The sequence below is a fragment of the Pseudorca crassidens genome, chromosome 14, assembly GCF_039906515.1.
Source record: "Pseudorca crassidens isolate mPseCra1 chromosome 14, mPseCra1.hap1, whole genome shotgun sequence".
NCBI classification, from domain to species: domain Eukaryota; kingdom Metazoa; phylum Chordata; class Mammalia; order Artiodactyla; family Delphinidae; genus Pseudorca; species Pseudorca crassidens.
Window position 1 is genome coordinate 29265784 of NC_090309.1, and position 25118 is coordinate 29290901.

The 25118-nt window shown below is 56.9% G+C and overlaps 1 protein-coding gene across 5 annotated transcripts in view; it reads left to right on the plus strand.

Annotated features, from left to right (window-relative positions):
• SFXN5 (sideroflexin 5) overlaps nucleotides 1-24735 on the plus strand; it is a 116303-nt gene extending 91568 nt beyond the window's left edge. For 2 of the 5 annotated variants that reach the window (XM_067704719.1, XM_067704721.1), the window contains 2 exons: nucleotides 5609-5726; nucleotides 21593-24735. In XM_067704719.1, coding sequence (XP_067560820.1) covers nucleotides 5609-5726; nucleotides 21593-21670 — 196 coding nt within the window. In that variant the 3' untranslated portion in view covers nucleotides 21671-24735. Of the gene's footprint in view, nucleotides 1-5608; nucleotides 5727-9595; nucleotides 19024-21592 lie in introns of those variants that run through there. The other 3 variants (XM_067704720.1, XM_067704723.1, XM_067704722.1) reach the window with 2 other exon arrangements.
• The last annotated feature ends 383 nt before the right edge of the window (nucleotides 24736-25118 follow it).

Consider the following 25118-nt stretch of genomic DNA (forward strand, 5'->3'; position numbering starts at 1 on the left):
AGGACCCTGTGCTGAGTTCTAGGAGGGATGTCCCGATGGACGTGGCTGGCCCTGCCCTGGAGCTGGCCGTTCTAGGTTGTGTGTGTGTGTGTGTGTGTGTGTGTGCACGCACGCGGTCTATTAGTGCACAGCACAGGACCAGTGGTGAAGAGAGTCTGAGGACTATGGTGGGAAGACTAGACTTGGGCCCAGCGCATCCCTTTCCGGCATCTGCCATGAGGCAAGTCACCACCTCACTGAGCCTCAGTTTCTTCATTTAGACAATAATTGTACTAACCTCCCTGCCTCCCTCAGAGGGATGTTCTGAGAACACATGTGTCCTGACCATAAAGAAATAAGGAGATACAATAATAAGAACAATGATGGAGTGATTCTATTAATTAATGAGTGTGAAATTGAATCACAAAGGCAGGAATGCTGCTGGAAGGAGAGGCTGAGGACAGGAGGGAGGAAGCAGGGCTGGTTTGGGCAGGCCCTGAGGGTTGGGGAATATCTAGGAGGAAGGCAAGGGGCAGGGAAGGGTTCCAGGTGTGGGGAGCCAGATGAGCAAAGGCCTGGAGGTCTGGTGCAGATAAAAGTGAAGAGGTGATCGCTTCCTCCTTCCCGGGGGCCCAGCCTGGGAGGGGCACCTCAAGGCAGTGGATGGGCTCGGGGGCACTCCCTCTGGGGCTCTGGATCAGGGGCTTCTCCCCAATTTGGGGACCTTCGTAGTCCCAGAAAACAAATTACAATAACAGCTAACACTTAACAGCTAAGCACTGGCTGCATCCCAGTCCTCTCCCAGCCGGGTCCCCGCCAAATGCCATCTCCTCAACGAGGCCCTCCCTGACCACCCCATCGAGATTACAGCCACCAGGACTTCTTCCCCCACTACACTGCCTTATTTTTACTCACAGCCCTTATCGATAGCTGAGATTCTTTATTTAGTTATATGCTATCTGTCTGCTTCATTAGAATGTCATCTCCATGGAGGCAGGTCAATTCCTTTGTTTACTGCCCTGCACAGTGTCTAGCAGAGTTCCTAGCACGTAGTGATGCTCAGTGTTTGTTGGATGAATGAATGATCTCATTTAACCTTCACAACAGTGCAAAGAGGTGAGCATGATGTCCCCATTTTACAGACAAGGAAAGGAAGGCAAAGAGAGGTTGTATCATCTGCTTACAGTCACACACTAGGAAGTGGCAGAGCCAGGCAGGGCCCAGGAATACGGCTGCAAAGCTGGGCTCTTCCTACCACACTGGCTGCCTCTTGGATTTTTGGATCACAGCACATAATCAGCCTGTCTTTGGAATCCACCCCGCATGGAGACAGGAGAGGGGCAGATTTGGGGAACTGGCCTCAGAAAGCCTGTGTTTTGATAAGGGCAGGACCCACACAAAAGTCAGCTGCAGGTGGGACCCGGCAGTGTGGGAACAGGGTCAGGGTGACCTTGAGGGGAGGGCTGGTCCAGAGGAAAGGGGCTGCAGCTGGCACTGAGAGTAAGACAGGATTTTGGTGGAAGGGAGGGCTTTCTGGGCAAGGTGTGACCCTGTTGCGTGGACCTTGAAGAGCCCAACCCAACAGAAGCAAAGCACGCTCTCTCATTGTGCCTGCTGATAAGGGGCCCTGTGTCCAGCTGAGGGGATGATTTCTTCATCCCCTGGAAGAGTGGGGGAGGTGCATAGTGGGCGTGGCTACCTGAGCAAGGGATGGTGTGTTGAACACTGAGACTTAAGAATATTAATCTCCTCTGGAAGTTGCAAAAATAAATCATGGGAAGCGATTCCTTCGGTGCCCCTGATCCTCGTATACGCCGCTCTCTGGTGAACTGAGGCTGTTCCCAGATACCAGCGACTGCAAGTGCATACAAGGACACCACTGGGCAAATGAGGAAGGGAGGGCTTCTGTCTTCAAGGCTACTGAATCTTGAACCTGGAATTTGCTGGGGAAAAATGTGGTCTGTGATGCCTTCTTGGTGCCAATCTGAGCTGGGTTTGCAGAAAGTGGAGTGACGGTTAGTGTCCCATTTGTTGGGGGCTTAAACTTAGCTTTGGGAGGCTTGGGAGGTGAGGTGGGATTGTTCTAGTTCTGACTGTCCCAGCCTGGAATCAACCTGGACTGCGGGTGCCCTGCATCTGGCTCAGCTCAGGGTCAAAGGAAGCCCCTCGGGTAGGTAGAAGAGGGTTAGCCATTGGTCTCCTGGAAGACTTGTATTTAGTTGGTCCTTCCCTGAAGCTTGTGGGAGGGTCTCTGAGGAGGAGAAAGAGTCCAGCCTGGGTTCCCCCAGGAATATCAAGACGAACAAGACTCAGTTTGCACCCTCAAAGACATAATTAACCTCATATACATGGGGCGGGGGGGGGGGTGGGAGCTGCCAGACTGTGAGGTGGGGGGCAGGGCAGGTCCGGCACCAACTGAGACTCCTGGCAGGAGTCCCGGGGGGCTGGTCAGTTTCCCACCTGGAGAATGATGTCACTGCCCCCCTCACCACCTTGTCCACTAGAGCTTGGCACTTTGCACCATCCAGCGGGCCCCTGGCTCTTGGCTGGGGCCCCCCTGCCGGACACCCCACGGCCTTTCCATGCAGGGTGCTAATGGAAGGGCCTCTGCTGGGGAGGCTGATGGGGGAGGCAGCCCTACCCTCGACCCTCGGGAGCCCCCGGTTGGGTGAGGGAGTCAGGACAGCCAGGGAAAAAAGACAAAAGAACACTTACAAAGCAGCCTGCTTGCAAATTAATGGAGCGCAAAAGTAAAACTGCTCCAAGTGCTGAGGGAATGCACGGCAATGGGGAGACAAGCTGTTGTGCGGCAGCGAGGCTGGCTTGGCCCCGGCCTCAGTTTCTCCTCTCTGGGAGGACCCTGGCTTTCCTGCTGGGATAGCAGAGGTGGGCGGCGTCTTCAGGTGTCCCTGTCTCTGAGATGAAAGGAAAAGGGTCTCCCGTCAGAAGCTGAGAATTCTCCACCCTGCCGAGCAGGGCCTCTCTCTGAGGGGTGTCGCCCCACCCCTCACTCTCCACCGGACCTTCCCTCAGGCCCAGGGCTCCACTCCAGCTCCACTGTCCTGGGGAGGAAGCTGGTTTGGGACTCAGGGCCCGGAGAGTAGCCCCGCCCCCCAACTCGGAGGCAGCTGTGGGGGGGTCTCTCCCCCAGCTCTGCATCCCTGGCCCTGGCCCGGGCCTGGACTTTTCTGCCCTCCCAGGCTGGGTCTCATCTTGGTCAGGGTTCAGGCCACACCCTCCACGGTAGCTCCTGAGGCCGCTCCCCAGCCTCCCTCATTCCCGGGGATCCGGGTCTTTCCTCTCTCCCAGGCATTCGCACATCTCTCCATCTGCATATTTTAACTCCCCCAGCTGCCTTTCCAATTCCTCCCTGCCATTTCCCTCTCCTCCTCCCCTCCCCCTGTCCTGCTGTGTTCACTCTCCCGCCTGGGCTGGGACTTCAGAGGCTCCTGTTGGCTGCTGTCTGAACCTTCCTCCTTCCTGAGTGGGGAGGACAGGCCTGGGACTTTCTGGATCCCTTTCACAGTGGGGACTTCAGCCAGCCACCCGGAGAGAGGAACCAAGGTCGCAGCCCCACGTAGAAGGGGTCTGTCCAGTGTCCCCACCGAATGAGTCGATGTCCTGCCCCTCACCTGCCAGGGAGGGAACCTCCCTCCCGTGATCCTCCCTCAGGGCTGTGCCTCCAGGGACCACACAGCCTCCTGTCCCCTCCCCTCTGCTCTGGCCACCCTCAGGGACTGAGGTCCCAGTCGCTGCCACGGGAGCAAGAGTGCCCACCTTCTGGTCCTGCTGGAGAAGTTAATCTGAGTTGAAAACATCTCAGGACCCATCTCAGCCTTATCCCAGCCCTCCATGACTCCCATGGAAGCCCAGGAGGCCTCAGGCTGAGTCCGTGGGGAAGAGGGGGGTAAGGCTCACCTGGAAGAGAGGGAGAAGATGGGGGCACTGGACCAAGGCAGAGGGGATGCCAGAAGGGCTTGAGTTTGATTTGGGCACCTTTGTCCCCCTGTTCTTAATCCTGTGGAAATTCTCCTCCCCAATAGCTCAGTTCAGGCTTAATTCAACAACTGGACAGATCTTGGAGTCTGGGCCAGTGGGAAGGGCTGGAGGACAGCCCAGCCACCAGGATCCTCCCTCCTTCCTGCTGGTAACAAGGGCAGTAACAGCAGCAATACTAACACACCTCACTGAGCACTTACTGTGTCCAGGTCTTTTACTTGCACAGAATTTACGAGTAATTGCATTGTTATTGGTACCTAAGTAGGAACATCCTGGGCCGGAGTTTCCCAGAAGTGTGGTCTGGGGATCACCTGTTTTAGACTCAGGGAAGGTTCCCAGGTGTAGTACCAACTGAATCAGGATCTCATGGGGGAGTCTGCATTTTTAACCACTGCCTAGATACTAAAGTTTGAGAACTGCTGCTCCCAGTTTTGCTGTCGCCTTAGAGCCAGCTGCTTTTGGGATTCATGTGTCAGGAGGTGAAGGTGGTGCGGGGTTTGCCTGCCCCGACACTGAGGCGCTGCCCCCAGAAGAGCCTCTCCCCTGCCTGTGGCCACAGCAGCGCTGCTCCGGGAGGGGAGGGGCAAGAGCCCTGGTTATAGCTTCTTCACACCAGGAGCCAGTCTCAGTCCGGTGGAGGCTGACGCTGACCCAGGGCAGCATGTGTACCCACCCAACATCCCTTGGCGAATAATCCATCTTGCTGACACACGCCACCTCAGGCCTCCCCAAGTGGAATGCCTGGTGGATTATACAGAGCGAAATGTTCTGATGGACAACGCAGTGAAGGTGGACCCGCCAGCTGCTCTGCCCTCCACTCTGTCTGGAGAGGCCGTTTTGTCATGGGGCTGGGGGACCCAGGGCCCTGGAGCGAGGCTTTCGTACCCCTCTCCTGCCCAAGAACCCCAGCTCTTTTGTTCACCGTGGGGAGGGGTGCCAACTGTGAACTGGTGATGCAGCGGGCAAAAGGTCCTTAAGGCAAGAGCCAGAGCAGCTCAGTGACAGCACTTTTAGGGAGTCAGAGGAACCCACACAGCAGCCCTGCCTGCCTCCCGCAGACTTGGTCTTGGCCTTGGGCAAGTCACTGTGGCTCTTGGATCGAAGGTGACAAGGTGGTCAGCAGGGTGTGTTCTGTTCCCATACCCAGAAGAGGTCATCCTCTCCTGGCTGTGCGCGCGCGCGTACGCATGCTTGTGCGTGCATGTGCGTGAATGCGTGTGTGGTTTTTTCACTATTGCAATATGTGCTGCCTTCAAGGCCCATCTTCCTCCGCTGTGTCCCCGCGTGGGCCCCCCACCCCCTGCACAGGAGCAGGGGCCGACAGCCTCCTCTATCATCTACCCCACACGTGGCCTTCTTTGCGCAGGGCTGGACGCACAGGGGGGGTGGGTGCCCCACAGGTGCTCATTTATGATTTATGGTTGAGAATTTAAACAGCAACGTCCTTCAGGGCAGGGCCTGGGGAGAGGGCTGCCACCGGCGGACGGTCCCAAAGACAGAATTCCTCCACAGCTACTTAGCTATGGGCTGGGCCTGGCCCCCAGACCCAGCGGGACCCGGCATGGTGGTTAATGGCCAGCTCACCCTGTCTCCGGGTCTCATGGGCACCCGTCTTCTCTCTCCCCAACAGGACAGCTCTCCTGCAGGCACGCCCCCGGCTGCTCCTCCCCGTGCAAAGCCTCGTGTGCCTGGCAGCATTTGGCCTGGCCCTGCCGCTGGCCATCAGCCTCTTCCCCCAGATGTCAGAGGTCAGTGGAGGGAGGGGCTCAAGGGCAGGACAGGGAGGGTTGCCGTTCGGTCACTTATGAACCAATACCTACTCGGTGCTGACACCTTAGCACTGTGCTAGCTAGGTACTGGGGTTAGACGGTGAATGAGACGGGCCCAGGCTCTGACCTCTCAGGGTCAAGGGTCAAGCAGTGAACACAGCGATGAAACGGAATAGCAAGTGAAGGGTGAGCAGTGTTAAGATGGGAGGAGTTTGGCCATGGGAGGAGACAGTAGGGGCCCAAACAGAGCTTAGAGAGAAGTGGCATTTCATGGGGGCCTGAAGGATGGGCTAGAGTTGGCCAGGTGTGTAAGAGGTGAGGGGACACATAGGCTGAGGTCACCTGGTGTGAAGGGAGGCGGCACACAGCTGAGGAAAGCCTGCCTCTTGGGCAGAGAGTGGGGAAGATGAGGTGGGCCAGGCACGGGGCCCTGACGTCAGCGGGTGCTGGGAACTTGGAAGCCAGCGCAGTGGGTAGACATTACCAGAAGAGCTGGGCAGAGCAGGACCACAGATTCCTGATTTTGAACGGTCCCCATGGCTGTAAGGTGAGGCTGTGTTGGAGCTCTGGAGAAGGAGCCTTCAGGAGGCGGTGGCGGGAGTCCAGCGAGAGATGATGGCGGCTTGCACCAGGCTGCTGGCAGCGGGCATGGAGGGAAGTGGGTCCTTTAAGAGAGAGTTAGGAGGCAGCTTCATCAGGATCTGATGAAGAACTGCGTGTGGTGGGAGGACAGGGAACCGGCAGGATGTGCGCCCGGCTCTCTGGTTTTGAACAACCCGGCAAGACGGAGATGAGGAGGGGCCGGCGTGCAGGAGGACAGCATGTAGAGCTGGATGCATACGTGGGGTTTGAAGAAGAACCTGTGGAACTTGTGAACAGAGGTGCCCTGTGGAAGCTGGCTTTGGGTCTAGAAGCCAGGAGAGAGGCCTGGGCTGGAGGGACAGAAGTAGGAGCCCCCAGCATAAAACAGTGATGGAAGCCAGAATGGTGGGTGGGATCAACCCAGGAGCGTGTGGAGAAAATAGGCCCTGGGGAGGGGAGCTGCCCAAGGACAAGTGGCCAGGGAGGTAAGGACAGAGCCAAGTGAGACTGGAGTTGGGGGGCATCCACAGGGTCAGACCCTCCCGAGAGGTCAATCTCCGTGGGGTTGAAGAGCGTCCATTGGTGTCTCAGTTCGTGAAGGCAAACCCCATCCCGAGGGGTGGAGCAAGGAAATGGGTTGGCAGGCTGACCGCTTGGTCTAGAGGCTTGGTACCGGGGGAACAAAGAGAAGCAGACCCGGAGCTGGAATGAGATGTGGGATCAAGAGAGGCTTTTATTTATTTTCACTCTTTTAAAATGGGAGAGACTGGAGCTTGTGTAAATGCAAAGGGAAGGCACCAGGAGAGAAGAAGGACACTGGAGGAGGAGGACAGAGAGCAAAGTCCATGAAGTGGGGGAGTCAGAACGCAGACAAGGGGTTCAAAGGATTCGCCTGGGTGGGGGAGACCCCTCCCCACTTTAGCAGGGGGAGGCAAATGTTGGTTGGGGGGGTGGAGTTCGGGGGTGGGGAGGTTAAGGAAGTTGATCTGATAGCTCCTGTGTTCTCATGACTGAGCAGAGAGGAAGGAGGTGGGTGGGAAGGGGGAGGTCAAAGGTCAGAGGACCATGGAGAAGGCTGGAGACCTTCAGAGGGGAGAACGGGAGAGACAGCGGACTAAGGAAGTCAGAGAGCCTGGTGGGCAGTGCCGGGGGTCAGAGGAAGGGACGGCTGGGGGTGGACACAGGTCTGTGGGGACGGCCAGGGCCTGTCTACCCAGAGGTACGGGGCCTGCTCCAGTTTCGTCTGGTTGGGTGAGGCATTCGGGAGGCTGGTAGGAGTTCAGGAGGAGCAAAGGACCCCAGAATCTTAGCTGGGTGGGGGTGAAGAAGCATGAGCAAGCCGAGAGGGAAAAGCAAGGTTTGGTGCAGAGGCAGACCCAAGGAGGGCAAAGAATGACCATGGTATTTGGAGTTACAGAACTCATGGGAAGATGGGGGCTGTGGCTGCAGATGGACGCTTCTGAATCTGTGACCGCAGGACTGACCCTGCGGGGCGGGAGGGGTGCAGGTTCCTCCAGGGGAGTTGGGGAAGGTGGAAATAAGGGTCCTGGGGTGTTACACTGGGACTGTGAGGACTGGAGACCCAGGGTCTTAGAGTAGGAGGTAGTGACCCAGCCTCCAGGGCCCGAAGAGGGTGAGGACAGGAGTCACTTGCCTCCACTGAGCCCCAGAGTTTCAGGAGGAAACTATAATGGGATGGGGCTCCTATGTCGGGGGCCAGGCCAGTGCACACAGGATGGGAAGCTCAGCAGTACCCTCACACCCACAGGGCCCAGGCTTGCCGTGGAGCAGGGATACGCCTCCCCATCCTTCCCCTCAACCCAAAAGCTGAACAGCTATATCCTGATGCTTGGGGACTCCAAATAGAGCTGGGGGCTCCAGGTTGACTGGGAGCTCAGAAGACGAGAGGGCAGGCACTTCTCGGCGGTCCTGGCATCCCTGTCTGGAAGGCCTGGGCCCGCCACTCCCCAAAGCCACTGACGGCATCTCTTTGTAACAGCTGGGCTGAGTCTGCAGTTCTGGGCAAGAGTCAGAGTGCCCCAGGCGCTTGCAGGTACCACTGTGTTCAGAAGCTTCAAGTAGCCGGCTCCCATAGCTCTACCTGTCTGCACAGGAGAGGGAGCCAGGGCAGAGAAACCCCATGAGCCTGTCCCCCTGGAAGGATTTTCAAGGTCATCCAGTTTACCACCCTCCTGGCTCTGCTGGGGCAAATGGAGACCCAGGGCAGCCAAGGGCCCGGCCCAAAGTCACAGAAGCCATGTGCAAATATGGAAGGACACCCCAGAGGCTCACTCCCAGTCCAGAGCTCCCAGGAGATGTTGCATCTGCTTGTCCTGTAGGATGTTCTCTTCTCACTCTTTTCCCTTCACCTACCCTGAGACAGTGTAGAGAGGAGGAAGCTGGGGCCTCCCTCTGGTGGGGAAGAGTCTAGGAGTGCTACGGGTCTAAGGGCGGGTGTTCCTTTGGGGCAAATAATGGAGAAATGGCCACAGTCCCGCCACTCGGGCCTCCAGCTCCGGCTGCAGAGAGGTGTTCTAAGTGAGCAGCCCTGGCCTAAGTGAGTCAACGTCCAGGCTTCTCCCTTCCCCCATGTCTGCCACAAATAGGCACGGAAGTTAGTTCTTCTGGGTGTCTAACCAAAATCCTTCTCGTTGCAACCCAAGCCTCCTTCTCTAGTTGGAAAGAATATAGTCATTTTGTAATAAGTCTGTTCTCTGGGAAAGGAGGGTAGGGACGTGATCTTCAGAGCCCCCTCCTCACCTGCATCACACCAACAGGATGCGGGCGGGCCTGTGCATAATGGGGTGTTTGGCTGAGAGGACCTCGTTCCCCCATTCTTCCTCCCAATTAATTCTAACGACGCGCTGCTTCTGCCATGTGGGGATCATGTCTCACATCCCAGAAGCCAATGTGATTTGCCACAATAAGTCTGGACCTGCTTGGGCTGACCCAACCTTGCCAAGAGCCACCAAGGTTGTCAACAGGAGTAATCACTGGAACGCTAATTAATTAATTAGGTGACCTGGAGATGGAATTTAGGAACTGGTTCCTAGAATGGCTGGCCTGCAGTGACTGGTGTGGTGTTTCCAACCCACTAACCCCCGAGGTTGAAGAAAGAACTTCAATCCCTGGGAGAGAGTTTTGGGGGTGTTTTTTAAGATTTTTTTTTTTTTTTTGATGTGGACCATTTTTTCAAGTCTTTATTGAATTTGTTACAATATTGCTTCTGTTTTATGTTTTGGTTATTTTGGCCGTGATGCATGTAGGATCTTGGCTCCCTGACCAGGCATCGAACCCGCACCCCCTGCAATGGAAGGCGAAGTCTTAACCACTGGCCCGCCAGGGAAGTCCCCCTGGGAGAGAGTTTTGTCCGCGCTTTTCAAATTAGTATTTCTGCCTATTAAAATGGTGCTAATTTTAAAACTAAAATTGCAAATAATAATAATACCTACCATTTGCCAAACACCTACTAGGCCAGGTTGTATGCCGGGAACTCTGCATGCCTTGTATTAAATCTTCCTAATGCCCCTCAAGTCCAAGGTATTACTGTTTATCAAAGGGTGTTGCCTAGACAGTTAGATGTGTGTGTCTCAGGCTCTGGGGCGAGATTTTGGCTGGGGAACAGGGAACCTTTGATGCATGGTGGGGACTGAAGTCCTGGAAGGGTTGAGGTCTCTGTAGAAGGAAGAAAAGCTGTTAAAAGAGGGCAGGAGCAGGCAGGGAAGAACCCTGATGAGCAGTTTCATGGACGCTGAGGACAAGGGCATGTCGAGGAGGAGGGGGCTCCCTGCAAGTGAGCTGCTGCCCAGGGCACTAGGAGTTGACAACAATGGGGGGGTGTGGCTGGGCGAGGCAGTCTAGGAGGCAAAACGGCAGTCAGGTTTCTCTCTTTGTTCAGAGAAATGAACTCAGGGATGGGAAGCCATTGGAGAACAGCAAAGATAATTTCACTCACTGGTGTTCTGTGAGATGGGGCGTTGTGGGCCTGGAGAAAAGGCAGTGATGGGGAAGCAATCACACAGCCCAGGGTAGAAAGGCATGGCCTCCAAGAGGTCCTGGGGTCCAGTAAGTACAAGGGCCTTGTTGACTGTGGTGGTAAAATGTGGACCCAGAACATGACAGTCCTGTGAGGTTCGTACCAGTTTTATTCCACGTTTACAAATGAGAAAACTGAGGCACATCAAGGTTAAGGACCTTGCCCAAGGTCCAAAGTTGGTAATGATGGAATAAGCTCTGTACCCACAAAAGGATTCCATAACCCTCCTCAGCCCACCCCCATCTCGCTATAAAATGAGAAGGCCCAAGTCTGAGCCCCAGATGGCTCCTTGCTCATTTATCGGTAGGAACGTTCCAGTGCCCTCACCCAGCCCTCCTCCTTCATGGGGAATCCATGTTCAGGTTCACAGGGACCTTCTGAAGCAGGTGTTTGTGCCTTTGTTCTCTAACCCAGAGCTGAGGCAGGAGGCGGGGGTAGGGGGTCTATGGGCCAGCAGTTTGGGTAGGGAGCCTCCTTAGGAACTTGGGTGTGAGGACAGGGGAGCAAGGTCTGGCCTCCCTTCTGAGCCCCGGTCCTGTTGCCGGGAGTGTGGGGTCTGCCCCGGTGGACGCTGTGACCTTCAGATTGAGGCTGTAGGGCATTGGCCAAGGCCAGCTCAGCCCAGCATGGACGGGCCCATCTGCACCCAGATACTGGGGTGATTTCCCCTTTTTCTTGTAACTTGGAGGGCCATGTCATAGCCCCCTGCTCTCAGGGAGCCTCTGTTTTGGGGGTGCAGACAGAAGCCAAATAACCGAGGAATGTCAGGTGATGGTGCAGCTATGATGGAAAGGAGAGGGCTGTGTTGGAGCTTGCCCAGGGCTGTGCTGGGTCAGGTGGGTTGCAGAGGCCTCCCTGTGGCATGTGGGGCCTGATTTGTGGTGACCTTTCTGGCCCTGCCCTCTCTGGAGATTGGGGCTCTGGGCCCCAGGCCAACGTGGTCATCTCTGTCCTCCCTCAGACATACACATGCATGTGCGTGCGCGCACACACACACACACACACACACGTATGCTGGTGTCTCAGCTTCCTCGAGGGAGATGTCCAAGGTCCAGTCTCTGGGCCCATGGGCTTGGCTGCCACAAGAGGCTGGACCTGGGGATGGTGAATGTCCCTCCAATTCTGACAGCCGGTGTTCCCCACCTGGGAGCGCTTCCAATCCCATTTAATGAACCTCGTTAAGGTTCAAGAAGCAGTACCTTGGCCAAGTACCCTGCCCATGGCCCTGCCTGTTTCTCTCTCTCTTTGTGCCTCTCTCCTTCGATTCCTCTGGGCTCTCCCCCACCCCATTCCCCTCTCTTTCCCTCGCGATTCCCCCCGGGAGCTCTGGGAGGGGGGGAGGCTGGGGAACTGGGCTGCACATACAAGCCGGTGCCATTGTTCGACAATCTGTTTTTGTCTTCATCTTGTTGGCAGGCGGCAGGAGAGGAGCAAAAGGTTAATGAGACACTGTGCAGCGGGATTACCGACGGCGGGCGGCGGGCGGGCGAGCCAGCCATGGTGACAGGGAACTAATTAGGAGCAGTTTAACAGGAGGAAAAAGTGAAATCTCCTCTTCACCAACTGTCAATAATTAGCTGATTTGGTGAGGTTGAAATGTGCCCACAGGAAAAGTTGGGGCTTTTCTGTGGATGAGTGAGGCTGTGGGTACGGGGGCCCCAGGCGGCTCCGCCCTGTCCCTAGGTGGGGCTCAGGCCGGGGGCCGCCACACATGCCCCAGGTCTGCCCTCCTCCCATCTGGCTGGCACCCCCCGGCCTCAACTCTCTGTATGACTTGGTCTTCGCCCTAAGGACCTCAGTTTCCCCTGCCATAAGATAAGGTGTTGTATGTAAGCTTTCTCCTGGTTCCGCCCATGAGGATTCTGGAAGTGAAACCATGAGACCGGCCCCTGGTACTAGAGCAGGGAGAGCCGGTGGCGGGCTGTGTGGCCTTAAGTCAGCTGCAGACCCTCGGGTGCCTCTCCGGCAGCGTGGCTGTGCCGCCCTCTCGGGCCAGGTGTGGCTTAGGGATGGTGCTGAATGCTGAATGGGCAGAACCTTCCTCAGAACATGCCTTCCAGCCCCTGGACCCTCATTCAGCTCCTCTGTCCTCCCAGCAGCAACAGGGGCTGAGGTTGGGGCACAGGCAAGGTGGGGCCGGGCTGCTGCCATAGGGCTGGGGGCTCCTCGAGTGTGTGTGTGTGTATCTCCCCCCGGCACCAGTTTTGCGGGGTCCCCGTGAAGCCAGGGAGTCAGGTTCACTGGCAGCGAGGGTGGTTGCCCTGCAGTTGTCTATTGTCGGCTGTTGGTTTGCTGGCCCCTGCCCTTTGGCCTTCCCTGACACCTCAGCAGAGGACCCCCTCCCCACCCTCCCTCTGCCTCTCCAGCTTCTGCCAGACACCTTGACTGGAAGAAAAGGCAGCATCTGAGCCCCCCAGGGCTTGCTGCTCAGAGCCTCCCCTGTCAGCCCTGCTGACCCCCCAACCCCCTCCCTCTCAGCCCAGCCCCTCCTCACCTCAGCCCCGGAGGGTCCAAAGAACCAGAAACCTAGGCCCTCCTTATGTCCTCACACTAGTCACCCTGGCCCCAGAGGTTGGCTCTTAGAGGTCACACGCGTGCTGTAGATGAGGTTCCTGAAGGTCCAGCTCAGCCATGCCCTGGCTCACCCCACTACCTCTTCCAGCTCCCCCTTCCAGCTTCCATAGTTACGAAACAAAGAGGCACATCATCCCTGTATGGGGAAAGAATGTGGGTACCCCCAGTGGGCACCAGAACCTCCACCATCTCTCTCCCCATCACCAGCCCTGAAGAAAATGGTAGTTTTGATGAACCAGCTTGGCCGGGAGCTGTGACTTAGCAGAAGCAAATGTCTCCCCCAGCTTGCCTCCGTTTCTCCGAGAAAGCATTTGAACTCCCAACCAAGAACAGGGAAGAGTTGGGAATGAGCTCAGGTCCACATTCAAGCTGTTCTAGGAGAGGTCCCTCCTCCAGGAAGTCCTCCGTGATGAGCCCCCCTAGGATCTGTCTCTCCCCACACATGTAGACTCTGGTCGCATGCGTTTCCTGCGTCCCATCTCCCTCCCCAGGACAACAGTCCTTTCTCCATCCCTTGACTCATAGGGTGTCCCTAAGGCTGAGAACTGGCACTATTTATTAACACCTAATACAGAGCGTGGCTCACCTGGGCTCACCTTGACTTCATTGCTTCCTGCTTCTCCCACTCTTCCAAGGCTGATATGAGGCCAGAAGCAATGTCTAGGGGGTAATGTGTCCCTCTTGAGTCCACAGAGATTCACCATCTCCCAGAGCACGTGCCTCCTCCCCTCCAATCTCAAATCCTTCTCCTACTTTGCTTGGAGATGCTTGTTTAGGGCTTTTCTCCTTTACTGCTTTAATCAGTCCCTATTGAACTCTGAAGCGGGCTATTTTTGCCATCAGAAATCTGCCGCCTCCCTGCCCGCTGCTTTCTTGGAGTTTGCCCACAGGACCCCCCAGGAGGGACGGATGGGAATGGCAAAGCCGCTTGGAGCCCAGGAACGCCAACGCCACCTGTCACGTTGCCTGTTCCACACACCCCCACCCCAAACCTGCGCGTGCACGCAGGCCCACACACGAGCACGTGCACGAACATGCGCACACATGCCCCGGTGACAGGCCTCAGCAGGGCCACCTCTCAGCCCATCCCTCCCCAGTCCTTTCTAGGACCTTCTAAAACACCTAGCTGAATAGAGGACAGGGAGGGAGGAGGCTTGGTTGTGCAAAGCTTCTGCTGAGAGGATTAAACGCCTCAGTACGTGTGAAGCATTTAGAACGTGCCTGGCCCACAGCAAGCGCTCGGCCCTGTGCGCCACGAGGAGACACAGGCGAGCAAGACCCGGCCTGGCGGTGGGATAGCCACGGGGTCCTGCCTTCCTTTAGCAGGTTTTCTAAGCCTCCAGAGGGCCTTCTCATCCATTTCTTGGTAATATCCACATCCCAGCCCCAGGAGTAGAAAAATCTTTCCACCTCCCGTGTGGGGAAACTGAGATCTTGAGAAGGTGGAGGACAGAGAATGATTCTGAGTTTGGTCCACCAGAGGGCACCCAGGAACAGTGCAAAGCTCCAAAATGGGGGGAGGGGGTGGTCTCAGCGTTCCGTGGGTGCCATCGCACGGGGGGACAGGAGGTATAAGATGAGGATCCCTGAACTCGGGGAGTGCAGTTCAGTTTGATTCCACTTTTACCGAGGGCCGGCTATGCACATGGCACAGGGTGACTTGAGCTACCCTGAGTGGCTCACGCTGGGGTGGGGTGGCGGGGGGGGCCCTGTATTCACAGCTGGCCTGCCTCTGGGGGTGTAATCGGCCGGGGGCACCGGAGGAAGCAGCAATGGATTTGGTCTGAGAAGATCAGGGGAAGCTTCCTGGAGGATTAGGCCTCCAAGCCTACTCGTACAACGTACTGGGCGTGAGAGCAGCCAGTGGGTGAGGAAGCTGGAGAAGGTCGCGGAAGACCTTGAGTGTCCAGCCAAGGAGTCTGACGTTCACTGGGAAGGCAGTGGGAGCCCAGAGCCAGCGCCCGAGGCCTGCCTGACCCACCGATCTAGGCTCAGGCCTCAGCTGCTCCCCAGCTCCGGCCTAACACTTCTGTCCTCCAAGGACACTCAGGACAACACTCAGGCCTGGACGTGTGTATCTGAGCAGGACCCGAGGCCTGCCTAGCCCTGGTGACGGAGGGTGGTATGTGGCCGCCCAGTAGGCAAGTTGGTTCCGGACCTGGCAGAGGCCTCAGGCACACAGGGTCAGCCAGGTGCCGGCCTGGGCTTTGGACCTGTGTCAATGTCGCCACCACCTGCGGACCCTCAGAGGCCCAGACCCCTGGCCAGGAGCAGGAGGCCGCTTTGAGCCATGTCACAGGGTCACGCTGAACACCCCACCCCCCAGCCCAATGCCTTTGAAAAGGAGGCAGAAAAGCCACCAGAAGAAAGGCAAGTAGGAGGAACTTCTTTGTAGTAGGTAAAAGCCCCTGAAAGTGGGGCACAGGCCGGGGATCCAGTTTCCTGTTTATGTCTCGGCACCTTAGCTCCAGGTTCAAATATGTAAACTATCTGCTGGCTGCTGGCTGCAGGTGTGTGTGTGCTCTGGGGCTGCAGAGGCAGAGGTGATCCCAGATGCATTCCTGACTCTGGCCCCCCACCCAGGATGAGCCAGGAGACAGAGGCAAATAGCTCAGGGTTAACCCTTCCAGTGCCACGAAGGAAGCCCTTCAGGCTGCTCTAGGGGGCTCTGGGGCCAGCTGGGCCTGGGGGTGCTCCGGAGAGGCTCGTGCTTTGTGTTTGCTGCCTCTGACCTTAGATGCAACCGGAAATCTGGGGCTATCTGCCACAAGGGGCAGCAGGCTCTGAGCTGGGTCTGGAGGCTGGGGTTGGGGGCTCTGATAGGGTTAGGGTTAGGGTTAGGGTCTGAGAGGGGAGGGCATCCGGGTGAAGCTGTCTGGGAGCCAGGGTGCAGGTTCTGCCTGGGAGTCAGGGAGTGCTAGCAGGGCAATACTGCTCATCTCATGGCAAAGCGAGCTGTTTCCAACAGGCCCACGTCTTCTGGGCACCCCCATTTCTGGGGCTGGAGGGTACCATCAACCAGTGCTGATTGATCACTTCAGCCAGGGCTCTGGCTCCCCATACCAGACCCCGCCTTCCCTCGAGGTCCCCTGCTGACTGACCGTCGGTCGCCTGGGGAGGAGTTCACCAGATGAATGGAGGGACACACAGGTTCCTGCCGGCCCCCCACTGGCTGCCTGGACTGGGTCACCCCTTCTCCCTGTGGCCACTCCTTGCACAGCCTTCCTTCTCCTTGTCACCTTCTCCCCAGAGGAGGCCCCTCAGAGCTTAGCTGTGGTCAAGCCCCTGCCCTTGGCCTACTACCCTGGGGCCCTAGTCTTTTCTGGGCTGATGATAATGACCCCTCCTTGCCGCATCCACTCCTCTCACTGGGCCTTGGGACCTCCCTCTGTCCACAGCCCACCTCTGAGCCGCTGTGGCCACCACACCATTTGTTCTGCTGCTGACACAGAACACGGAGCCGGCTTCTGCTTCTTCCCTTACCTCAAATAGCAGGAGGACCCCAAGGGAACACACACCCTGTCCCTAACTCTGGGACCCTGAAGCTGGTTAGTTGCCCTCACTCAGTACTTGAATCTCATTCATGTACCAGCACAGCCCTGGATGTGATTTCTGTGGAGGGGACTCAGGCCCCCCACACCTCAGAGGGGTGATCTCCATGGGGTAGGCAGCATGGGGGTCCCTGCCCCAGCTTCCTCCGCTGAGCCCAGTGGTGAGGACCCTCAGTGGTCCCGACATCTGTGAGCCCTCGAGACGGTGAGCCATTGGCTCAACCCCCAGCTATGGGCAGAGAACTAGAGAGGTCTTAAGGAATGACCGGTTGAATTGGCCCAGGATGGAAGTGAGAGGCGGAGTGAGGGTTAGGAAGTCTGGACTCTAGGGGGTGACCAACTCCCACCAAAATCCCTCTGCCAAGACCAAAGACCAAAGCCTCTCAGCCCCCACCGGGGCCGCAGGAAACTCTGTCTGCCTGGGGTTGCCATGCTGCCTGTTGTCTGTGGTGCCCTCCGTCACTGCCAACGCCCCTTGGGCCGGTCCCCCAAGGCCGCCATCATGGGCTTGTTCCCTATACCCGCCCCTCAAATGTGCCTGTTCCCCAGGCCTGGCGCCCTCCCCTGCCATCTGCTCTTCTGGGCAACTCCTCCACTCCAGGGCTCTGGCTGTGCTCACGTATCCAGGGCTCACTCTTCTGCCCAGGCCCCTGCCCAGAGCTCCTCCCCCAAGACCTGTCTGCCTCACTGGCTTCTCAAGCTGGGGGACCCAGGCCTACCACCCTCCCACCCTGACCCACCCCCCCATATTCCCCTGCCTCTGAGAATGGCGTCACCAGCCACCCAGGCTCCTGAGCTAGAATTAGGAATCATCCAACGCACAGTCATCCTCGACACCTCCCTCTCACCCCCACATGGAATTGGTCATCAACTCCTGTGGATTTCGTCTTAGAAAGGATCCCCAGCACACCCTCCTGGCAGCCCCCACGGGCAGCATCAGAGGGCAGGACTTGCCACCTCTCTCTGATTCCCTCAGCTGCCCCCTCACTCACCTCTCCAGCCCATCCTCCATGCTCACCACCACCAGCAAGACAGGGATCTTGGACCACCCCTGCTCAGGATCCTTCCGTGACTCCCCATTGCCCTCGAGTAAAATGCTGACACCTTCACGTGGCCTACGGGGACCTGCCTGCCCCAGCCCCACCTCCATTTCCTGCCACATTCCCAGCCTGCCCAGCATTGCCCACACCAAACATGCCATGCTGGCCAGCTTATGCTTTTCTCTTCCCCAGCAGGCTTTTCCTGCCCTCTCTTATCAAAACCTTCTGTTTCTTTCTGGCCTCCCTCCTCTGAGAAGTCTTCCTTCCTTGTTCTTTCATCAATGCATGGTAACCCCCACCCCCTCCCAGTTTCCATGGCACTTGGTTTGTCTCTCTGGGATCCATCTGCTTGCCTTTCTGACTCCTTCCCTAGACTTGAAGCTTCTCAAGGGCACGGGCTGCTCTGGTCCATCTCTGTGTGCCCAGCCCTGGTGTATGGAGTTGGCAGCTATAAACATCTGCTGACTTGAGGGCCGATGGAATTGAAACGAGAGGAAAAGGCTTAGATGCCAGCTCTGTCCCTAAACGCCTGCTCCTGAGTGGAGGGCCTCGTCCACTGCCCTCCCCCGCAGCCTTCCCATTGCCTGCGTCTCCCCACCCTGCTTCCCTCCTACCTGCTGCCCTCAGCACAGTTGGGAGCCTGGGTCTGCAACAGCCCCGCTGGGAGGGGGACGCCTTGGTCTCCACCAGGGCCAGTGCTCTCCAGGGAACGGGCCGAGTAGGCCGTGGCCCTGGCCCGTGGTCCTCCACTGTGGTGGTGAGCAGCCTCTCCGATTTTAATGCGGGCCTCAGTGCTTCAGTGAAAGCCGGCATGGGAAGTTGCTAATAATGGCACTAAAATAAAATATGCTACATCTGTTATGGGTAGCAGAACAAAATTAGCTGCTCACACCTCTGACATCCAAGATGTCTTAACTTAAAATACTCCTTGGCTTACTTTACATCATTTACTGATTATATTTAAAAGAAATACAATTTTGCAATTACTGTTCTTTCCAGCGTGATATCTATGCATCATTTTCCTTTTATGTTTATATATTTCTCCTTCATTAGTGCAGTCTGAAGGGTGATTAGGATTCTTCAAACATTTTACAGAGGTTAAACGTTGATTAAGATTTAATTATTACTGTAAATAGCTTGGAATGACATATGGTGCAAAAGCCTGACATATGTGCATTTGAATAAATGAAGTGCTATTTCCCAGGATGCCTCAGTAGCTGTTTAACAGCTTTCCCGAAGGGTTATGTTACACCTCATGGTAAGATTGCTGGGATGTTATATTTTGTTGGTTTTTGCAGCTGAAAGCTAAGAACAGTTTTCCAGTTTTTTAAAAACATTGAATATTTTAAATACCTAAATTGTTTTGCACAAATTTTTGCTAATTTGTCTAACTAGGTTAAACATTTTCAAAAGCATTTAGATTTTTAAGCGTGGGCGCTGTGCATTGTGTCAGTGGCAGCATGGGGACGAGGAGAGCTGGTGGGGTGGAGGGGACTCGGAGGCCGGCAGGGGTGTGGAGGGAGGAGGTGGTTTGAGGAGAGGGGGTGGGGAAGAGGCCTGGTCCCTGAGCCTCGCTCTTGTCTCTTTGGCCCTCTCAAGTGGCCTGGGTATTGGGGTGCCAGGGACTACAGGAAGAGGGTCCCCCTTCTCCAGGAACTTCACCGGGCCCACCGGCTGTAGCCCACACTGAATCCCCTCTTGTCTGGTCTCGGACATGACCGAGTTCTCTAAAAGCCCGTCCAGTCTATGGCACCTCCCGCCTACTACCCAGAGTTGCCACGTCTTGATGTATAGCAGGTACCTGGGACCAAGCTCAGAGAGCTGAGTTTCAAAGGCCCAGTGCTCCCTTGACTCGGTCCAGGGCAGGTGTCAGGCTGGGGCCCCCCACAGAGGGAGCGCCTCCCTCCCGGCTCCCTCAGGTTTGAGGGCTCAGGTGTCCCCACCAGATCAGTCCCTGGAGCTGCAGATCAACATCTGGGCGGCTGTGGAGCCTCCAGGGGGACCCCAACCTCCCAGTACCCTCTGCCTCTCTTCTTTCCGCTCACTGATTCAACACTTATGAACACCTACTGTCTCCCGGCACTGGGCCTTGAGGATGCAGGATGAACAAGATCACACCCTCGCTGCCTCATAGAGCTCGTGATCTAACGTGGAGAAGCGGGAGATGAGTGATCGGGCAGCCTTGAACCACATGCTATGACGGCTATACAAAGTGCAGGGGAGGGTGGGGCTGGAGAGGTGGCCGTACCCAGCCTGGATGAGGGAAGACGTCTAAAGCTGAGGGAACTGGGGTTGGGGAGGAGAGGAAGTGGCAGAGGGCAGCTCAGGCGAAGACTCGGGGTGGGAATAACCCAGTGTACCTGAGGCACGGTGATAAGCGGGTGTGCCGTGTCTCCACTCCAAGGGACTGGGTGGTGACGGGGAGGCTGGGGCTGGATCTTGAGGGATCCAGGGATCCCACTGGGTCCCTGAGGGCAGTGGGGCCAATGAGCCATTTCATAACAAAGAGAGGCATGGCCAGACTTGCAGCTGAGAAGGCTCCCGATGGCTGTGATGGGGGAGGGACTGGAGTGGGTGACACCTGAGGGGAGGGAAGGAGAGTGGAGGTCAGGAGGCCCCAGGGTCTCTGGCCAGAGCACCATTGGGTGGCGGTGTGGTTAGCAGGGGGCGGAGGGGGGGGGAGGAGATGAGGAATTCTGTTCTGCTCTGGATGGGTTGAGTTTAAGTACCTGTGCGGCTATGTGCAGGGAAGAGGAACCCTGAGACCCTGAGAAGTGTCCAGTGGGTGTCACACAAAGGGAGCTGGCAGTAACCTTGGAGAGGAAGATTGTTGTGGAGCGTGGTAGGAGCAGAGGCCAGATTTGCTGTGGGTTGGAGAGTCAGTGGGAGGTGAGGAGATGGTGCTGGCCAGTGTGGAAGACGCCTTGAAAAAATGTGGCCATTGGAGGGGAGAGACACCCGGTGGTAGCTGGAGCATAACAGAGGGTTAAGGGGAGGTTTTATGGGATGGGAGGTTCTCTGCTGATGAGCAGGAGGCAGTGGGCTGAAAAGGTGGGAAGGAGGGAGGGCAGTCCAGCGGTGGTCTCCAGAGTGGGGTCTTGGGAGGGAGGGATAGCCGCAGCGGGGCAGCTGGAGGGCAGGTCCAGAGCAGAGTGTGGACACAGGTAGGTCGTGGGTTTGACGAGAAGCTGAGGGGTGTCTTCTGATACCTTCTGTTTTCACTCCGAAGTAGGAAGATGAGTGCGGAGCTGAGGGTGGGGATGGCTGAGGACAGCAGAGGAGGTTTAAGGTGGCCTCTGCGGAGAATAGGAGAGGGAGTTGACCGGCCATGTGGCCCAGGGCTGGGGACTGTCTGGCTGCTGTGAGGGTCCAGCCAAAGTCAGGGGCAGTGAATGTTGAGTGGTCTCTGCTAGGTGGTCAGGTTTAAGTGGAGAGAAGGGAGATGCATAATTGGGTTCCTCCAAAGCAGGGCTTCTGCCAGTCAGGCCAGAAGGGCCTTGCAGCTCGGAGAGGCTGAAGTGGTTGGCCCTTTGCGTCCAGGTTGGAGGGGGAGGTTGTGAAGACTGAGCCGTAGGGAGTCTGGGGCTGGGGTCTTGGTGGTCCGAAAATGGATAGGGAGAGTGAGTGGGGTGCTGGAAGGACAGGGGATGGTGGGGTCCAAGAGGGTGGGGTTTGGATTTAAGGAGTCTGGATGGAGCAGCCCTGGGGCTGACCAGGCCCAGGGTGTGTCCTGGGAGTGGTCTATGCAGCACTGGGGACAAGGTCCTTGGAGATGAGGGAGACAGAGAGCTCAGAGGGTAGGACGTTCCCCAACATGGATGTGCTGGCAGAGTAAGAGGCATGACCTGGGCTGGAAGGGGTATCGTGAGCCCCTGGGCCGAAGAGCAGTAAAGCAGGAAGATGTATCATTAGGCAGCACACGTGGGCCCTGGCTGGGGTGCCGGGGGCAGAGGGGAGAAGTGTGGGCACCAGGTGGTCCAAACTGCTACTCCCAGCTCCCCACTCACCCCTTCCCTCCCATCCCCCTCACCTTTCCTCTCTCTGTTCTCACTCTCTTCTCAGATCGAAACGACCCAGTTAGAGCCTGAGATTGCCCGGGCCACGAGCAGCCGGACAGTGGTGTACAACAAGGGGCTGTGAGCGGTGGCCGGCCGGCCTGGGGGACGGAGCGTTGTCCAGGCCGGGAGTTGGGGGCAGAGAAGGAGTCCCGTGGGCTGCACCTGCAGGGAGAGGCCAGCTGACCCCCCAGTCCTGGGCTACCTGCGGGAGCCCTCCCCGCACAGTGGTAGGGAGACTAATCTATTCACACTTTAACATAAGGGACAGGAATTCTGACACATTTACTACGAAAAATAATCAAGTGCATTTCTGGGCCTTATGTGGGGTTGTCAGAACTCTACTTAGCACAATTATGTGTGAAGCTGAAAAATTGTAGAGTGCCCACGGGGTAGGATTAGGATCCTTTTATACTTTGGTTTCTTTTTTCTTTTTCTTTTTTATCAGAATCAAGCCTTGGTTGGAGCTGCCCGGATGCAACAGGTGGTGGGCGGAGTGGGCCTGGTGGCCTTGGTGGCCTGGCTGGTAGATTTAAGATATTACTGTGGCCAGGCCCGATAGCTCCCTGGGCTGTGCTGGGCTGTGCTGGGCTGGACTAGGGAGGGGAGGGGAGCCAGTCTGCACTTCACAGGATGAACCAGCTGTGACTGAGGTCCTCAGGAGGTGGCCCAGGAAGTCAAGGGGCACTGGAGGCCTCTAGAAGATTCCTTGGGCAGCTGGCTCTGAGTGTGACCAGCCTTCATGCCACACCTACAGAACCAGTTCCTCTGCATGAAGCCCAGTGACACACTGAGGCTGGTGTCACCCTCCACGGAGCCCTGATCCATTTGAGACCCGGAGATGACCCCAGCTCCAGGCAGGAAGTCCTAAGAAAGAATTATGCTTGGCGGGAACCGTGGCCTGCCCTCTGCCCTCTGCGGGAAGATCTTCCTTCCAGGCACAGGCTGGAAGCTGGGCGTTGGGACTGAGGGTAGGGCTGGAGCCAGGCCGACTGCTGTCCTTTCCAGCCACCGGGCCACCTGCCCCAGCCCACCATTTCCTGAGCAGGAGGGTCTCGTGCCTGAGAGTGCAAAGCCCAGATCTCTAGGCATCTACCTGAGAGCATCAACCCAGGAACAGCAGGCCCCAGCTCTGGCACTGATGGGCTGTGTGACCTTGGACGTGTCCACTACCTTCACTGAGTCTCCACTCCCTGTCCGGAACCAGAGGACTGGATTGAGGGGTTCCCCACCTGCTCTTCCAGCTAGACTTTGTCTTTACCTGTCCTGCTCAGATGCTGGGCATCCCAGGCATGTCCCCAGCGTGGACACTGGACTGGGAATGGGGCAGGCTCCCTTGGAAATGGCCAGCTGTTGGCCTCAGAACCTGGACCTCGCCCTTCTGTATGTGAACACACATTCCTGGAGCACTTGACCTTTGCCAAACACTCTACAGGTCTGAGGGAAGAGGCAGCGTGCATGCCTGGGCCTGAGTGTAGGCCCACATGCTCGTGCCGCTGCCTCTCGCCCTGCATGGGCCTCCGAGGCCCGTTGCCGCTGGCTCTCATTTGCAGGCCAGGAGAGGGGAGAGTGCTCAGGAGCTTTGCAGAGGAAGCAGGGCCTGAGGTGGGGGTGAACAAGGTAAGCCCCCTGACCCCCATCTGAAAGGCCCAAACAAAGCGGAAGCCTGGGCCTCCATGCATCCCTCACCTGACCCCAACTTGAATGGAGCCCTTGATATGCAACCAAAGGGCCTCTGCTTCCCTGGCGACTTCATCTGGGGAGAGACCTGGCTGGAGATGAACACATGCACTTGCAGGAAAAGGCTATTGCAGGATGGCAAGGGCGTGGCCATGGGTGGCTCTTGCCATCTTTAGGGCAGGGTAGTTGTGAGGTGCATTGATACCATGCACTCCTCAGAAGCCCCTGCTGCCCTCACCACCCAGGCAGGCTGTGGTGCCCCCCAGCTAGCTCTGCAGGATGCTTCCCCGAGGGCTCCCCACTCTCCTAAGGAGCAGCCCACCCACTGCCCATCAGGAAAAGGAGACGGCAGAGACAGGCACAGAGGACACAAGAGCAGAGGGGGTACCACAGTGTTGGAGGGGCAGGTCGTTTTTAGCTAATCCTGCCATAATGTGAATGTGCCAGTGACTGGGGGCTGGGCATGTCTGGGTCCTCTTTTGAAAAGCTCACTTCAAACTCACCTTGCCCCACCTCTCATAGGGTCTTGTTCTTTTGCACTTTATACCTTGGGACCAAAACTGCTCACCCCAGCTCTACTCCCACCCCATCCAGGGGCCTGGCAGAGATGGGGTCTTTCCAACTCTGCCTCTGTGCTGGTTGCCCCTGCCCAGCCCCACCCCTGCCCAAGCCTTGGGAGCCCTGTGGCCTCGACATCTCATAACCTACTTACTTTGTCTCCTAGATGCTTTCTGGTCATGCTCCCAATGCAATTTCACATGAGCTAAGGGGGTTTCTCCTGGGGAGTGGGAGGGGTGGGTGGCAAAGAATCCTTGTAGCTCAGGGTAATTGTGACAGAGGTTCAGGCGGCCATGCTGCTAAGTCCTGGCCTGGCTGCAAAAAATACCATGAGGGGAAGCTTTTGGCCAACATCCATCCTCTACTCTGCTGAGGACAGAGGAAGGGAGGCCTCGTGGGCAGATTGGTTCATAACTAGGGGTGGTGGGAAGGCTGAGCCAGGATCCACTGAGGTCTGGGCCTGGCCCAGCTGTGCCAGAAGACAGGGCACACCTGCAGCTGGCTCTCTCTCTAGCCCTGTGTACCCTCCTCTGGTCACTTCAAACATTCCCTCAGGCTTGGGGATGCCCTTCTCCTATTCCAGAGAGCGATCTTAGAGCACAGGAACTAAAAGCCCAAGATGTCAAGATAACCAACAGACCCCTTTTCCAATTCCAGACTGTGAGCCAGCTGGTCTCCTGTCCTGGGCCTCTAGCCTGGGAGCAGGGTGACGTCCTGAGAGGACAAGGGCAGTGGACAGAAGCAAGGTGGTTTTCTAGCCCTGGGCCAGTGTGAGTGAGACACCAGCACACACGCCTTGGCCACTCCCAGGGGACTTTGCAGTGTCTTTTTAACCTTCTCAGAAAATTTCTCAATCTCTGTGATTTATGTAATACTAATGAGCTGTGGGCAATAAATGATGGATTTAAAGCATCAGGGCTTGGCTTTGTGAATTGTGGGTGGGAGAGGTAGGGGTTGGGAAACAGTGGGAACAAGCCAAGTGCTGACTGAGGATTTTGTGAGAAGGGCCCTGAGGAAGGTGCAGACCCAGGCTCCAGGAGGGGTCAAGCCTGCTAGGAGGCCCAAAGGGAAAGAGACAAAAGGACGGTGGGGCATGTGAGGGCAGGAAGCAGGACAGAGCGGGTGAGCTGAAACTCTGCAGAAAGACCCTTTACAGAGTGGTGGCTGAGGGAAGGGCTCACTAAGGGCCCCACTGCAAAGAACTGAGTAGAAGAGGGATTTGGGTAGATTCTTGGCTACTGATATCCAGGGGACTGGGGGGAGGCATGGGAGGGGCATTCTGGACTGCCTGGGGG